The sequence below is a fragment of the Dreissena polymorpha genome, chromosome 1, assembly GCF_020536995.1.
Source record: "Dreissena polymorpha isolate Duluth1 chromosome 1, UMN_Dpol_1.0, whole genome shotgun sequence".
NCBI classification, from domain to species: Eukaryota; Metazoa; Mollusca; class Bivalvia; order Myida; family Dreissenidae; genus Dreissena; species Dreissena polymorpha.
Genome location: NC_068355.1, coordinates 10,878,870 through 10,895,198, shown reverse-complemented (window position 1 = coordinate 10,895,198; position 16,329 = coordinate 10,878,870). Strand labels below are relative to the sequence as shown.

At 37.9% G+C, this 16,329-nt stretch overlaps 1 protein-coding gene across 5 annotated transcripts in view; it reads right to left on the bottom strand.

The window, feature by feature from the left end:
• Window positions 1-16,329, bottom strand: part of LOC127870957 (DNA damage-regulated autophagy modulator protein 2-like) — a 58,127-nt gene that overhangs the window by 4,961 nt on the left and 36,837 nt on the right. For 2 of the 5 annotated variants that reach the window (XM_052413578.1, XM_052413568.1), the window contains exons 2-7: window positions 13,085-13,231; window positions 9,602-9,723; window positions 5,783-5,937; window positions 3,885-4,092; window positions 3,303-3,361; window positions 1,077-1,223 (exon numbers count right to left, since the gene is read on the bottom strand). In XM_052413578.1, coding sequence (XP_052269538.1) covers window positions 1,077-1,223; window positions 3,303-3,361; window positions 3,885-4,092; window positions 5,783-5,937; window positions 9,602-9,723; window positions 13,085-13,231 — 838 coding nt within the window. Of the gene's footprint in view, window positions 1-1,076; window positions 1,224-3,302; window positions 3,362-3,884; window positions 4,093-5,782; window positions 5,938-9,601; window positions 9,724-13,084; window positions 13,232-14,162; window positions 14,205-15,048; window positions 15,157-15,209; window positions 15,322-16,329 lie in introns of those variants that run through there. The other 3 variants (XM_052413563.1, XM_052413593.1, XM_052413586.1) reach the window with 3 other exon arrangements.

The window sequence follows — 16,329 nt, the reverse complement described above, 5'->3', positions numbered from 1 at the left end:
GTTGTCACAATCACACTACTGAAGACATTTCCATCGATCCCTAAACTTTCTGTGATCATTCCGATTAGAATCCAGTCCAAACATGTCCACAGGTTCCACTAACCAGCTAGCAGCTAAATAAATCTTTTCCACGGGTTCCACTAACCAGCATGTGCTAAATAAATCTTTTTGGGCAACAATAACCGAAACTCCAAACATTGAAACAACACCAATAATCAAAATAAGACATTGTAACATTCCCATATGTCCAACCTCAATGAAACAGTCCCCTGATGATTTCGTAAGTCCAACAGCTCACTTTAATCCTGACACAATTATATAATAAGCACTTTCCTCACAAGCGTGTTAAAGTCCTTATCCCGACGCTGCCACCAGTGTTACAATTTTTGAGGGGGGGAGTTCATAAGTTCACCACACAGTATATGTACTCTACATTTTATTTACACACTACGAGAATAAATATATACACAATGAATAAGTCTCTCATACTCCTTCTCTCTTTACATTTCAACGGTCCATTCCACTCTCCTCAGCCTCTCTCTCAACCTGGCTTTTCATACAATTCTGCCCACCCTCCCATATTTGGATTTGTGGACAGACACAGATAGAACTTAGCATTTAATTGGTATTTATTATTGCAAGTGTTGACATATTTGACAAGCAGACTCTGCGAGCACCAGAACAGACCAGATTTGCTAATCTTTATTACAAAATGATGACCAACTGGTATCCTGTTCTGGTAACAAATGCCCACCATGCCACATGGCATCAAACAGAGCAGTCTAAATTGAAATCATATACTAAAATTACAACAGTATGTATATGAATGAGACAATAATAAAGTTTGAATATCTAAGAAAGATCCAAAAGTGAACAAAGAAACTTAAATTTCTGGGACTTCAAGGACATTCAAAGAAAGTTAACATCACAATATACAGTATGTCCGAAAACATATCGTCCGAAAATAAGCGCGAAAACACTGCTAATGATAGAAAGTTAACATCATAATATACAGTATGTCCGAAAACATATTGTCCGAAAATAAGCAGGAACACACTGCTAACGCCGTAAGATACCTCATACTCCTCTTCCAGATGTATATGCGGGTCGTGCATGCGGACGTTCTTGAAGTTTGGCGCGAACGTCAACGTAAACGTCAGAATTGAGAACGCCAGGAGCCACTCGGACACCGTCGACGTCAGGTAGATCTCACGTAACGTGTCCTGTAAATATTAGAATTGGTAACTTAATCTATAAATGTAAACATGTATGGCCGGTAAAATTACATTCGCAAACGCCATAACGTTATTAATTGACGTCATAGCTGCCTCATTCTGATCACCCTCGTTGTAACCTTCGCCGACTATATGAGTCGTGTTCTGAGAAAATTGGGCTAAATGCATGTGCGTAAAGTGTCATCCCAGATTAGCCTGTGCAGTCCGCACAGGCTAATCAGGGACGACACTTTCCGCCTAAACTTGATTTTCGGTAAGGAGGGACTTCCTTGATACTAAAAATACCATAAAAGCGGAAAGTGTCGTCCCTGATTAGCCTGTGCGGACTGCGCAGGCTAATCTGGGACGACACTTTACGCACATGCATTATGCCCAGTTTTCTCAGAATGCGACTCATATCATCGACATAACAGCTCAATCAGGACTTACCTCATTTCGACATAATAGTTAAGACCAGTCATTTCTTCTGGAAAAAATTATTGTTTTTACTTTTGATTGAAAATCATATTTAAAGCAATCGTTCGACCCACACGTTGGGCTTCAAAGGATTGACTTCAAAAGCGAGCACCGTCATTTTAACTTTTACATCGCGTTCCGCCCATGACTTTTATTCGACGTCAACTACCCGTACATTCAATGTGGAGACGACAAACTTCTAGATAAATAACATTCAGTTTACGATGAGACGCAAACAAAGTATTTGAAAAAATAAAAAAGATTCCAACGTGGAGAGATAAAGCCTTTATCTCGACTTGATTTGACATTGACGATCATACTTGACGATTGATAATATCAGAGCCAATGTTCACATCTGTCATTGATCAGTATTTGACTCAGCAGTGAACGTACGTTAACATAATTCTGAACTCAAAAATGAAGTCTGCACTCAATTTGAACATCAGACCAGCAAACATGTCTTCTGTCTATCAATAAAGGTGATGGTCAATACAGAAAACACAAGATAAGCTCAGTGTTAAATTCTTAAGAAAATGGTAAATATCAAGGTCAACGACCATACCCAAGTCGACATAACAACAATGGCATACTAGTTGACGAAGAGCATTAACAATATGCAGCATTTCTCCTTAATAAAAAAATTGTGGTGTTAACTCAATGTGGATTCATTATTTAACAGTATACCATCTGCTTAAAAACAAACTAATTAGACAATTACTGACGCACGGAGATAATTTTAATATTCTAAAAGCTCTTCACTTTCGAAAAAAGGGCTATATGCGAAACAAGAAAAGGAAATGTCAATGAGACGGCGTACTGATCATACCGACAATGAGCATGTTACGATTGCAGTCTTTAAAGAACATATGGCACCAATGACGGATTAACTCGCGGACAGGCTCCAATAGCGGCCAGAGTTCACATTTCTCTGTCTGTGCCTCTGCCTTTAATTCAGCAAGCCAGTGTTGTACAGGTTTAGTTTAAATGCGCTAATGATATATACCAGGCCTACCCGTGTTTACAGGAAAATATACCAGACCGGCGGCATCTTTGATAGAAACCATTCATCTCGAGTCAAGATAAATTAGTATTTTCTCTCATTCATGTCTGTCGTTTGCAAGCAGTCGAACACAAGCTGTAGTTAACAAACTTTGCCATTAAATCATGTCTCAATTTGAACTATCATTAATAAGATGCGTAAAGAGAAACGACCCACAATTCTCTACTAATCACTGCCCTCTACGCAGCCAATAAAGCACATCTCAATATGGATAATGATAGCGCAATTATTTGCTTTCTTTTTGTTTTGTTTTTCTTGTTAAGATATCGTATTCTTATTGTCTGATTCTGGTATTTTTTTCGTTTTTTAACAACGGGTCATGATAACAGAGGATGACAAATAGCGACTTTTTAGAATATTAATTATACTCCGGTTTTGCAAGCCATGACGCTGATAAAAATCGAATAGACAGATAAACATCATCACCACCATGATAATCATCATAATGTCTTTTCATAGTCATCATCATCACCTTCATCCGCGTCGCCTTCGTTTTCATCAACATTATCGTTACCATTATCTCCGAACACCAAGTAAACGAGACTACTTACCCACTTTGAACCCAAGCCCTTGGTCGACTGCACTTTGTAAATTGCTTTAGACGTTGAAACTGTGAAACCGTCAAGGAACCCAACGGTATCTCGACATGAATTAATAATTATTAATTGCTTTTAGCAAACATTTAACACATTCTGTAAAAGAGCGAATGGCGATACAATAAATGCACTTACCGGGTTGAAAGATAATATGTATTGCTACGCTTATACTTCACACTAAACTATGGTAATAGATTCCGCTTATACTTCACACTAAACTATGGTAATAGATTCCGCTTATACTTCACACTAAACTATGGTAATAGATTCCGCTTATACTTCACACTAAACTATGGTAATAGATTCCAAAAACAAAGTACAAGCTTCGAATTAAGTTTGTTCCAAACAGATAAACTTAAATCATTGCTGACTCAACGATTATTTTGTTGCATCAAGGTTGCTTATCATGATTGCATTTATAGTAAAGCACATAGTCAAACCGTACAATTAATATCCAATAGTACATTACACCAACAAATAAAGGTGACTTCCGACGAGAAGTTACCAGTGAAAAATCTATTTGCAATGAAAGGATACACAGCACTAGAAGCACCGTCATAACGACGCTGTTAATGAACTGAAGAATAACTAGCGCCATCTTGCGGAATTTCTGGTCGGATAGTTTGTCGCCCGTCATCAGGCATCGCACTTTATATGACAACGTCGTCTGAATCCAGCAATATACGGTGCCGATCCCGAATGCGAAGAAGGCGCCAATGTAGTGGGGTATCCTTTGCACTTCAGTCTGGAAAACGACAAACGCCTTGTGAATACCATTATATTTGTAACAGTAAAAGTCATACCGAATTAAAAGCTGTATTTTGATAAGTGTGGGAAATGCTTAATATATGTTTACTTTTAGAATTTAATTTCACGATATCTCTAGATTGCCCTCATCAATTTTCGCCCATCATTCGATATTGTATTTGAGCAAATCGACGAAAACGGAGAAAACAATAAAAACAGATTATATGTTTACATAAACAGCAGCATCTCAGTTACCCCATACGGTGGTGATGCAGTAGATCAATTAACCCATTAATGCCTAGTGGACTCTCCCATCTTTCGAAATTTGATCAATTTATTTCCAAAATTAGGGATGTCTAGTATATTTATTTCTATATTTAGAATATTTCTTACAGAAATTCCTTTAAGCAAACAGCGCAGACCCAGATGAGACGCCGTCTCATCTGGGTCTACGCTATTTGCCAAGGCCTTTTTAGACGCTAGGCATAAATGGGTTAACCGAATGTCGTGAGTTCGACCTTAGCTTTTTATCCTTATATTGTTTTTATTTCTAACTATTTTTGACATTTTTATTAAAAATTCTTTATAAATATAATTAAAATTACTTTTTAATATCTAGTCTATATTGTTATATAATACCTGTAAAAGCAATACAATTAACCATTCACATAAACTCTCAATCGCAGTGTTTGAGGATGTATCCGTATACAAACGGTAACCTTTATGCTACACAATTTGTGGATTCTTACACATTATTATACACACACTTGTGCACTTAATGAACACATTAATTCGAACATCAACAATAAACTAAGCCGAATATGTGTCTTGAACTAGAAAGCCATCTATAAGTGACTTCCAGCAGTTACCTTGAGGCTATTAGTTAAAGTCAAATGGTGAATGATCCATACATTATTACATCTACATGCGTGGCTTAAAACATAATTATCAAATATACAAAAAAATATTATTTACATTAAGAATCGGCTTCGGATTTCAACGAAATATTCATTAACGCCAGATTAAATATATCTAATGATAACATTGCCGATCTTTCAAATCTATGGTTACTGTGCATGTTTGTTTTTTTGTTTTACGTAGTACTTATTTATTGTTTAAGTTTTAGATTTTATTGTTTCATTAATTTTCTTATAGCTATACACACAGGGTAGTTTTATAGTGTCTTGTTGATCTTTCTAATCTAGGGTTACTGTGCATGTTTTTTACGTAGTACTTATAGTATAATAAAGTAGTTTTATAGTATAATTGAGTAGTGTTGATCGATTTCTTTTGAAACAGTATTGCAAAATGTATTCGTATCTGCGATACGTCAAATGTTCTTATGTAAAGCGCCTTTGAACGCTCACTTTTGCATGAAAATGGCGCTATATAAATCCGGTATAATAAATAATAATAACATTATACACTTTTTTAGTGTCAAATATAATACAGTTCAGTCATTTCCTTCATCATTATATACAATTATTGACGTCAAGTACATCGCATTCTGGACATAAGGGTTAACTTTTTTTTGTTATTCTTATTAACGATAAGTTGAATCATTTATCATGTATAATATGTCCTACTTTTTTCTGGGCGCAATTTAACAAGGGAATCACATGTGAATTTGACGTATCAAAAAGAGGTAAATGCAAATGCTGTCTTAATATAGATTCCCCCATCGTTACCTGGAAGTTTGCCACCATGCTGAGTCCAAACGCCGAGGCAAAACCGAGAACGAGGCCAGCCAAGTTGACCTTGAAGCAGCGGTCCGTGACCGTGACCTGTTTACACAGGAAGTACCTCTTCAGGTAGAGGTAGCGAAGAATAACGTTCATTGCCACTGAAACGATGTACAAAACTTTTCTTCAATAAATATGTACCATTTATGTATTTAATAAGACATTGTGCATGCTGGTCTCAAAAACGTGTACAGATAATCCATAATTTTATTTATAACAAACCGATGCGTAAATTCCCGTTTTCATCATCCTGTATACATATGCGTCTTGTTCTGAGAAAACTGGGCATAATGCAAGAGCGTCAAGTGTCGTCCCAGATTAGCCTGTGTAGTCCGCACAGGCTAATCAGGGACGACACTTGACGCGTTTATGACATTTTTCGTTTAAATGAAGTCTCGTCTTAGCAAAAATCCAATTTAGGCGGAAAGTGTCTTCCCTGATTAGCCTGTGCGGACTGCACAGGCTAATCTGAGACGAAACCTACGCACATTATGCCCAGTTTTCTCAGAACGCGACTCATATCAGCTGTTATATCGCGAGGAGGTGAGATGAACGCGTGGCAGCACCTTCTGACTCAAGTATCCTTATTGCCTTCAAAATGGTTGCTTATTGTAAATAGACAAGGCAAACGTTGTATGCCAAAGTAAACTTTTTTTTCTATAAAAAATTTAAAGACAAAAAGAAGACCTGTCTCATACATGAAGTCAATCATTTTCCCGTAACACACGTCGGTCATTAAGCACAACTTGTAGTCAGCTTTACACTTTCGATAATTGCCGCACGTTTATTATAGTTTAATAGTGGCTGTGTTATATTCCAAGATAAAAACCGTCGAATTTTAACCCTGTTGCAAGACCCATGTTTCTGGGTGGTATTCCTAGATACACAAATACAGAAATGTGTGCGTTCTCGCTAGATAGAGTTCATACAATCGATAGGTTTGGTAAGACAATTTGACAAAAGTGATTTTGTGACAGAATAACGTTAAAAATATCACTGCGATAGATGTCTATTGAGATATTTCAAAAGTAAACAAGATAAGTAATGATGCAAAGCATCAAAGGGCGTCGGGAATTTCAGTGTATAAGGCACTCAATGAAGTTACATGGAACGATTTTTTTTCTACTGTAAATATTAATATATTGGCCGATTATGATTATTTTAAACAAAATAGAAAATGATACTGGTATAACCATTATCTATAATTTTGTGTTATAACCCCGAAATAACCATTTTTATGATGTTGTGTTATAACCCCCAAATAACCATTATCTATGATTTTGTGTTGTAACCCCCAAATATTTCATAGTTCATTTTATTTACATTGGTTTCCTCTTTTTACTGGCAGCCGTGTGCAGTTTTCATTAATGGAACAGAACTGTGTAGGTTTTAACAAATTTGCTTCATCTTGTAAGCGTAATTCCATATTTTTCTCAACTTCAAGGGGAGATGATTCTGAACTTATTCTTACGTTGCTCATTTACGATAGGGGTTGAGTACTCATTGATATGAAAACACTGTAAAAGTTTGAAAAAAAAGAATGCAAACTGTAAATTGCATAAAGAAGCTGCATTTCACAATACTTTGAAATTCGGTGAAAGATCATAATAGATTTATTGCTCCGATATTCATCATTTTCAATAGGGTTCCAGCAATACTGATATAAAAACACTTAACAAGTTTGGAAAGATTCAGACGAAAGTTGTGAAATCTTTTAAACAAGTGGAAATTGTTAATTTTGTCAAATTTAATAGAAAAAAATCTGGACTTATTGTCCCGATGTTTCTCATTTTAAATGAGGTAACAATGCTCATTGATATGAAGACACTGTAAGTTTGGAAAGAATCTGATGAAAAATGTTGACAATCACCTAACCAAGCAGTTTTTCACTTTTATTTTTAAATTCAAAGAGACATAATTCTGGACTTATGGTCCGATATTGCTCATATAGAGTTTGGGTCGGGTCCTCATTGATAAAAAAACCCGTGCAAGTTTGGGAACAATCGGATGAAAATTTTGGACTTCGAACAACGATTTCAAAATATCTCAAATTCTAAGGAAGATAACTATGGACGTAAGGGTCGGATAATGCTTAAGGGCCCATACCACCTGGACAAAGCTTCGCGCTCGATATGATGGTTCTTAAAAAAAACTCCAAGGAGTGCTTGACTCTAGGGAAACGGGTTGCTGGGATACAGCTCCTCCTTGTTACAATCAATAATACGTGTCGCGCTTCGCGCTCTATATGTGGTAGGGATTGTACTTAGGGCATATGATAGACAACCATAAAAATACATGGATAATAGATGTGTTGTTTGCATTTATTTGTAAATATTAAAACACGTGTATTTTTTATAAGATATTTAAGTGATGTAAGAAATTTTAATTAACGTTGTCACCACGCGGCATCCATTAATTTTAATAAAAATGTCCAATTGTTGTAAAATGGATTTTGAAATTTCTACATAAAATAAAGCTTTATTATATTTATTAACCTGACTGAAAAAAATTGTCAGCCGCCGAACTGTGCCGGAACCCGGGATTGATCAGGGGGCCTTTAGATGATTGTTGCGTAAACAACTTCAGTCTAACGCTCTCCCAACTGAGCTATTCCGGCTGACTTATGTACTGCTATTTGGTGAAGTTGTGTTTAGCGATCGTTATTATATGTCTATTAATAAACTAATACATTGTACGTTCTCGTACCACTACGCCTTCCAATACATTTGCTTGCACGATAGGTCGTCAAATATCGTACTACATTGATTCTCCACTAAATATGCAAATAAGAAAAACACACAAAATAAATATATTTTGATTATGTTTTGTTTTTATTTAAAACCAGAAAGTTTCGCGTATTTGCCCAGTCCCTGTGATCTTTCCCCTGTGATCAGTTGTGGATCAGTTATTAATTAAAACAATAAGCTTTGCATTATTGGAAATAAATGTTGTAATAAATGTAATAGGCACAAATGCAGTAACTAATTTACACAATAAATCACCACTATGCAAGATATTCTTTAAACAAAAATATATACATGTACATTGATCCGTAAAATAACTTCTCCTCCCATAAGCGAAAAAAAATGCATTACATACTAGTCGCCGCTCTCAGAGCGATGCCAATAATATAAAAGGTCCGTGTATAAACCGTTTCTTCGTTTTCCACAGTCTTACAATAAGTATCTCTATGGCTTTATACTAACAATAAAGACAAATCTAATTGACTGAACTGGGTTAAGCCACGAATAGGAGAATCACCTCTCTTTTTATGGTTCACTTTTAGTTTCATTGTTTGAAAATCAGAAACATAACCAGGTGGTCATATGAATGTAACCAGGCTCAAGCGTCACGTCTGCTTTTTTGCATCGGATAGTTTCATCGTCTGCATAAAGATTAACGTAAGCGTAGAACGACGCATAAGAGCACACATAAAGTACGCGTGTACTTGTGCATGATTGCACACAAAAAGTAAGTACACGTGTGCTTGTGCTTGAATGCATACAAAGCACTGTGTACTTGTTCAGGATTGCATACAAAGTGCGCGTGCATACAAAGAAAACTTTTACTTGTGCATGATTGCACACAATGTCTGCGTGAAATTGTGCTTGATTTCAAAGTACGCGTATACTTGTTTATTATTGCATATAAAAATTGCGTGTTTTTCTGCATGATTGCATACAAAGTAAAGTGTTTTATGCATGATGGAATAGAAAATGCACTTGTTCAAACGCAGAATTGCATAGGAAGAGCGCGTGTACTTACGCATTACGGCACCAATGTTGACCAACTGACCGAAGACACAGCGTTCTGGGGCCTCAATGGCAGTATGGCTGATGTAGGGGAAGTCAGCCTCCGTGTGGTTGTACCCCACCGCTATACCATACCTGATATTCGAAACCAAAGCTAATTTGCAAAAACTGATTTGTACCACTGTAAAATCAACTTCCAATAAATATACGCAAAATAATTATATGATCCCATGACGACATATATTATTCTCGACGTTTGACCAAACAGTATTGCTTTCATGGTTTTGACAAAGGAAATAAGCTGAAATTCCCGAATTCTCAAAACGAAGTACAGTACTGTATTTAACAGTTACTTAAATAGTTATGAGTGAAATACTGACGTCGGTAATCGGAGGGTGAAGAGGGCGGAGTTGTGAGGGAAAAGGGAGAAATGGTGAAAGGGTGGGCGATCGACTGAATATATTGAGCAACTACTACAAGCCTGATTAAAAACTTTGAGAAGCTTTATTACTCAATGTATGCTCAACAAAGTATGGCTTTCTGGTGCATAATGGTTGTACAAAGGACAGTCATTGAGAACCGCTGCATGATTTCCTCAAAGAAATCTTCATATTTCCTTCGACACCAGGCTGTTTTTATTCGCCCTCACTGAAGTTCAGTGTACATTATAAATTTATGATTTTATGGCCCTACCTGAAATTCAGAACCAAAGCTGATTTGCTAATATTGCTTTGTACCGCTGTAAAATCAACTTTCGCTAATATCAAAGAATTCCCCGTACGCAGGTGGCCGTTTGACCTTTCTTGGGTTACCTTCATACCTGAATATTTTTCAATTATTATAAAATGTCAAATACATCTAATAAAGCAATCCATCCCACTGATAAAAGACTATGCCGTTTGAAATATTAACAAGGTTCACCCCCGCTAAGTTTATTTTCGTCGACATTCAACATCGTAAATCTCCTCTCCTAAACGTATATAGTATAATCATTCGGAATCGAATTTCTTCACCAAAGTTATGGCTTCTACAATGGAATGAGAAGTCTTGCACGATGGCGTTTCGCGGATTCAAATGAAATCTAGAAAATGTCTCTTATCATAGGAACCATCGTAGAAACATTTCTGATTTCAACGTTGTAGTATCATCATCACCAACGTCATCAGTAGTATCACTACCACAACCATCACCATTCCTATGCATTAGGAAGTTTTTGTTGAACGTTTCGTGTTACGCAAACAATAACATTTCTCGTATAAAGTATAAGTGCAGCATACCGTTTTCAAATACATCACGCGTTCAGAACGACAGACTGTTTCGTGAAATGTCGCACAAAAAAAAACAATACATTCGTAACCTTTCGAGGTAGTCATTATACGCGACCGGTTTTCTTTGACGTAAAAAGACAATACACCCCTCCCCCGCCAGTAAAATAACTCATGTATTTACAACCCTGGCTAGTTCGCAGTATCGGACTGGGTACCACGACGATTATAAATGTCATATTATTTATATATACAAAACATATCGGCATCGCAATCGTATACACTTATACCAGCTTGCAATAACCATTAAAGCACGTCATTGTTTGCTATATTGAAAACTACAACAGTTTGATTTTTTCTGTGTCGCTGTGAATTGATTCACACGTATCCACGTACGTATCTTCAATTTTGTGATACTTCGGGCTTCAGGGGCTTTTAACAGAAGACCTAATTTTGTGTTACCTGGATGACATCTTTTACAAATATTTGTTTGACAAGTGTGTGTAGTTAAATCGCTTATTTTGGTATTTTAATATCTTTTATAGATACTGTATACAGTTTATATTTCTAAACTAAAATCTTTCTAACGGATCCCCTTATAGTACAGTCCGCACAGTCTCAGTCTACATTACAATGTTTATGGTATTTTTGTGTAAACAAAATTATCGTCCCTGATTAGGCCAATCTGGGACGACACTTTACGCACAGGCCAATCTGAGACGACACTTTTCGCATAGACCAATCTTGGACGAAACTTTAAGCACAAGCCAATCTGGGACGACACTTTACGCACAGGCTAATCTGGGACAACACTTTATGCAGAGGCTTATATGGGACGAAACTTTAAGCACAGGCTTATCTGTGGCTACACTTTACGCACAGGCTAATCTGGGACGACACTTTACGCACAGGCTAATCTGGGACAAAACTTGATGCACAGGCTTATCCGGGACGACATTTTACGCGCAGGCTAATCTGGGACGACACTTTACGCACAAGCATTAAGCAACGTTTACCTAGAGCGAGGCCCATTTCCAACATTGTTTGCTTTATTTTAATACATAAACATGCGCCCTTGACCATTGGTTCAGCATCTGCAAACATTCTGACAGTCGATGGATATGCTCAAGAGATTCACATCTATTATTACTCCCGCTTCAGCGAAAGATTGCGTACATTATTTTAATTGGCTTATCAACAGAATCGATAGGCGCACACAGAATGCCACCAGTAACTTTACCAGCGAACATTTATGCCATCGTCAAGGACGAAAACAGACATAAATACACAAAACAGGCGAGACCTTATAACAAGATGATTATACTGTCATTTCCAAGGCATATACGAGAAATTCGTGTTGGTATACAGGTGAACACGTGTTCTAATGAAAATTTATCGGATAGAACGTACCACAAAATTCATTGACAGTCTTCTACAAGATCGTATTATCTTTGATAATTGAACACGAATGCTTGTAAAAAAGATAAAGTTGCTAATGAAGCTTTGTTTGACAATTTCGACTTTTAAACAGCACAACAGAGTGACCTCACCCATCAATCAATAGCAAAAGATAGCAAAAAGCGATCGCAACAGTTGTACAATAGCAAATATCAAGATCTTTCCCGTTTCTCAATTAATAGGTAAAACATTACAAGCTACTTAAAAGAAACAAACATTATGCTATCAAACATTACTAAAGCAATCATAGTGATTTCCTATAGTTTTTAAGCAAAAACATAGTGCTATTTCATATTACTGCTGCAACAACAATTATTTCCCACATTTGTTAAGATCAAATTTTAGTGAGCGCCAATTAAGTAAATAGAAAAAAAATGTGATTTCCTGATTATAAGCAATACAAAAACTGCGATCTCTTATATAAATTTGAGTCGCGTTCTGAGAAAACTGGGCTTGTACGTAAAGTGTCGTCCCAGATTAGCCTGTGCAGTCCGCACAGGCTAATCAGGGACGACACTTTCCGCCTTAACTTGATTTTCGGTAAGGATGGACTACCTCGAAACGAGAAATGTCATAAAAGCGGAAAGTGTTGTCCTTGATTAGCCTGTGCGGACTGCACAGACTAATCTGGGAGGAAACTTTACGTACAGGCATTTTGCCCAGTTTTTTCAGAACACGAAACTAATAATAATACACGCTTTCACACGACAATAACCAAGCAAAAAATTTATCAAGTATTTGGGTCGACAGAAACGCGTGCACGTGTCACTTACGATATCCAGAAGGAGGAGAAGAGCCAACTGGAAGTGAGGATGGGAAGCAGCCAGAGGCGCCGCTTAAGCGCCACGAGACAGAGGATAGACATGATTCCGGGCGGCTCCGAGCGTTCCGTGGATTCCGGTAATGTGTCTGGCTCCGTCCTGAAATTATATTGCATTCTTTGTGAAAATACTTTTAAAATGTCGTAACATGTAATGCGCGGTTTGTGGACGTTATTTGTGGTTGTTTAAAATATCACAGTGACCAACTTGTCAACAAGGGTTGAGATGAAAACATTTTACCTGTCTTTTTCAGTAATTAAATACTAGCACATGACTGCAAAGGGTTATCGATAAACTTGGACAAGGAACCTTAGACATGAAGCAAGGTGTAGTAAACTGTGTTTTGCAACGTTCAATTCGTCATACCAAGGTATACGTGCGCTACATTGCTCCGTCTGTATCTCTTCTTAAACTTTCTCTCCATTTTCCCAGAAGATATGCAATCTGGTATAAATCAAGTCTATTGGATTACACGTTTGAGATGCAAATTTAGAGCTACATTAGAACCGCGTCATGCAACCAATGGATCGAATGTCACATGCGGCCAGCGTAGCTCCAGAACAGTCAGCAATATCGCAATGTGTGGCCAGCGACGCTATGTGCTTTATACGCAAGGTGTCGTGGTCTCATTAGCGGACAATGTAGCTCCTGACCAGACTGCCCAAATGCGCCGGCTGGTCTAGGGCTACAGACTGCCCGAATGCGCCGGCTGGTCTAGGGCTACAGACTGCCCAAATGGACCGGCTGGTCTAGGGCTACAGACTGCCCAAATGCGCCGGCTGGTCTAGGGCTACAGACTGCCCGAATGCGCCGGCTGGTCTAGGGCTACAGACTGCCCAAATGCACCGGCACGTCTAGGGCTACATGTACGTTGGCCGCGAATGGCATAAGACCCATTTGTTATGCCACTTAATTCGCTTTACCAATATTGCTTACATAAAACGTATCCAAATAATGTCGAGTTGAACGTTTTCTTGTAATTCAAGGTAAACAATGAAACTTGATTTTGGATTTGTTAATTCAAATTTACATTTCGAACACATCTCCAGCAGCCTGTTGTATGCGACTGAAACTGACAAAGGTAACATCGTTACAAAATTGTCGACTGCGATATGAACACAAGTATTATTTTCTTTGAGTGAAAAATGCTGTCAAGTCTGCCAATGCTGAAGCTTATGTGTATTACTTGTATGTGTGCATGAATTTGCAGTTTAACAAACATTATTTGATCATATAATGAGAGATTAATACGCACATAGCAAATGGAATTGTTTTCTTGAATATTATCAAAGGTATCTGTGTTTTCGACAGAAATATCCAAGACTGACCTGATAACAAGATATACCATCAAAGAAACAGAGAGAACATGTGCAACGTATAAAGGACCAACTCGCTAACACCGCAAGTGCAACTGACGAAAAAGAAAGTTTCTGACAATTGTTTACAAAGGAAATGTAACACTGTCAAAATCAAAATCAATGAGCCGTAATTTAGTAAGGGAATATGTGTTGTTTTTTTTATTTCACCGCACAATAAGGAGTACTCGTTGAGCGCAGATAATCAAAGCTTCGTAAAATAAATGTCTTTCATCTGGAAAAAAAATCCATAGTATTTAATAAGTTGTTGGATTTAAAATACCCAAACTTAAACACAAAATCATAATATATATTATAGTGTTCTTAAAACAGTTTGCTCAGGTCAAACAACCGAATTTCGTACTTAAATGATCTGAAATAGTCATTTAAGTTTGATATCGTTCATGTAAGATATAAGGGCTTAAACACGACCTTTAACTGAGATTTATTTGAGTGCGGAGCTACAAAACTTCATTTTAGCAAAATCAGTGCAAACAATAAATAACATAATCATGAGGAATAGCATTTATTTGCACAATATTAAGTCATAAGAGTACTTACTTGTCGTTAATTGACCGTTATCCTAACCCATATTTATAAAAGCACTATCGAAAATAAAACAACACTTCGCACATATTATTTTTACAGCACAAAGCTGCATGTTTCCAAAATAACTCCACAAATTTCTCATTGTTATCTAGCTTAAAATAAAACAAACTCACCTTCCCGTTGGCACTCAGAGACTGAATGTAAACTATAATCAAGATTTAACCAAACTTGCAAGCTCCGACATCATGAAAACGACAGAAGAGCGAATGTTGCAAAGCACACAATTTTCAGCACCTTCGGGCGATAAGCAGCTTGAGTAGATACAGGAGGGCCAATGACCCCTGGTAGCTCATCTCCTAGATACAGGAGGGCCAAAGACCATTCGTAGCTCACCTGATAGATACAGCAGGGCCAAAGACCCCTGGTAGCTCACCTGATAGATACAGGAGGGCTAAAGACCACTGGTAGCTCACCTGATAGATACAGGAGGGCTAAAGACAACTGGTAGCTCACCTGATAGATACAGGAGGGCCAAAGACCCCTGGTAGCTCATCTCCTAGATACAGGAGGGCCAAAGACCCGTTGTAGCTCATCTGATAGATACAGGAGGGCCAAAGACCCCTGGTAGCTCACCTGATAGATACAGGAGGGCCAAATACCCCTGGTAGCTAACTTGATAGAGACAAGAGGGCCAAAGACCACTGGTAGCTCACCTGATAGATAAAGGAGGGCCAAAGACCCGTGGTAGCTCACCTGATAGATAAAGAAGGGCCAAAGGCCCCTGGTAGTTCACCCGAAACAGGAGGACGAAAGACCCCTGGTAGCTCGCTCACCTGATAGATACAGGAGGGCCAATGACCCCTGGTAGCTCACCTGATAGATACAAGATGGCCAAAGACCCCGGGTAGCTAACCTGGTAGATAGACGAGGGCCAAAGACCCCTGGTAGCTCACCTGACAGATACAGGAGGGCCTAAGACCCCGTGTAGCTCACCTGATAGATACAGGAGGGCCAAAGACCCGTGGTAGCTCACCTGATAGATACAGGAGGGCCAATGACCCCTGGTAGCTCACCCGATAGATACAGGAGGGCCTGCAAGATTTTTCAGTCGACGGGGAACATTTTCGATATCGGCCGAGACGTAATAAGAACAAATGTTTGAGCAAGTGTCATGACGATTGGAGACTAAATGTGTTTTATTGTTCGCAATGGTTCACATTTTACCTACAATGAAAACTACCCCACCCCTGTGGTAATATTTTTTAACGCGCGGATACAGTTTCGAATTCAGCT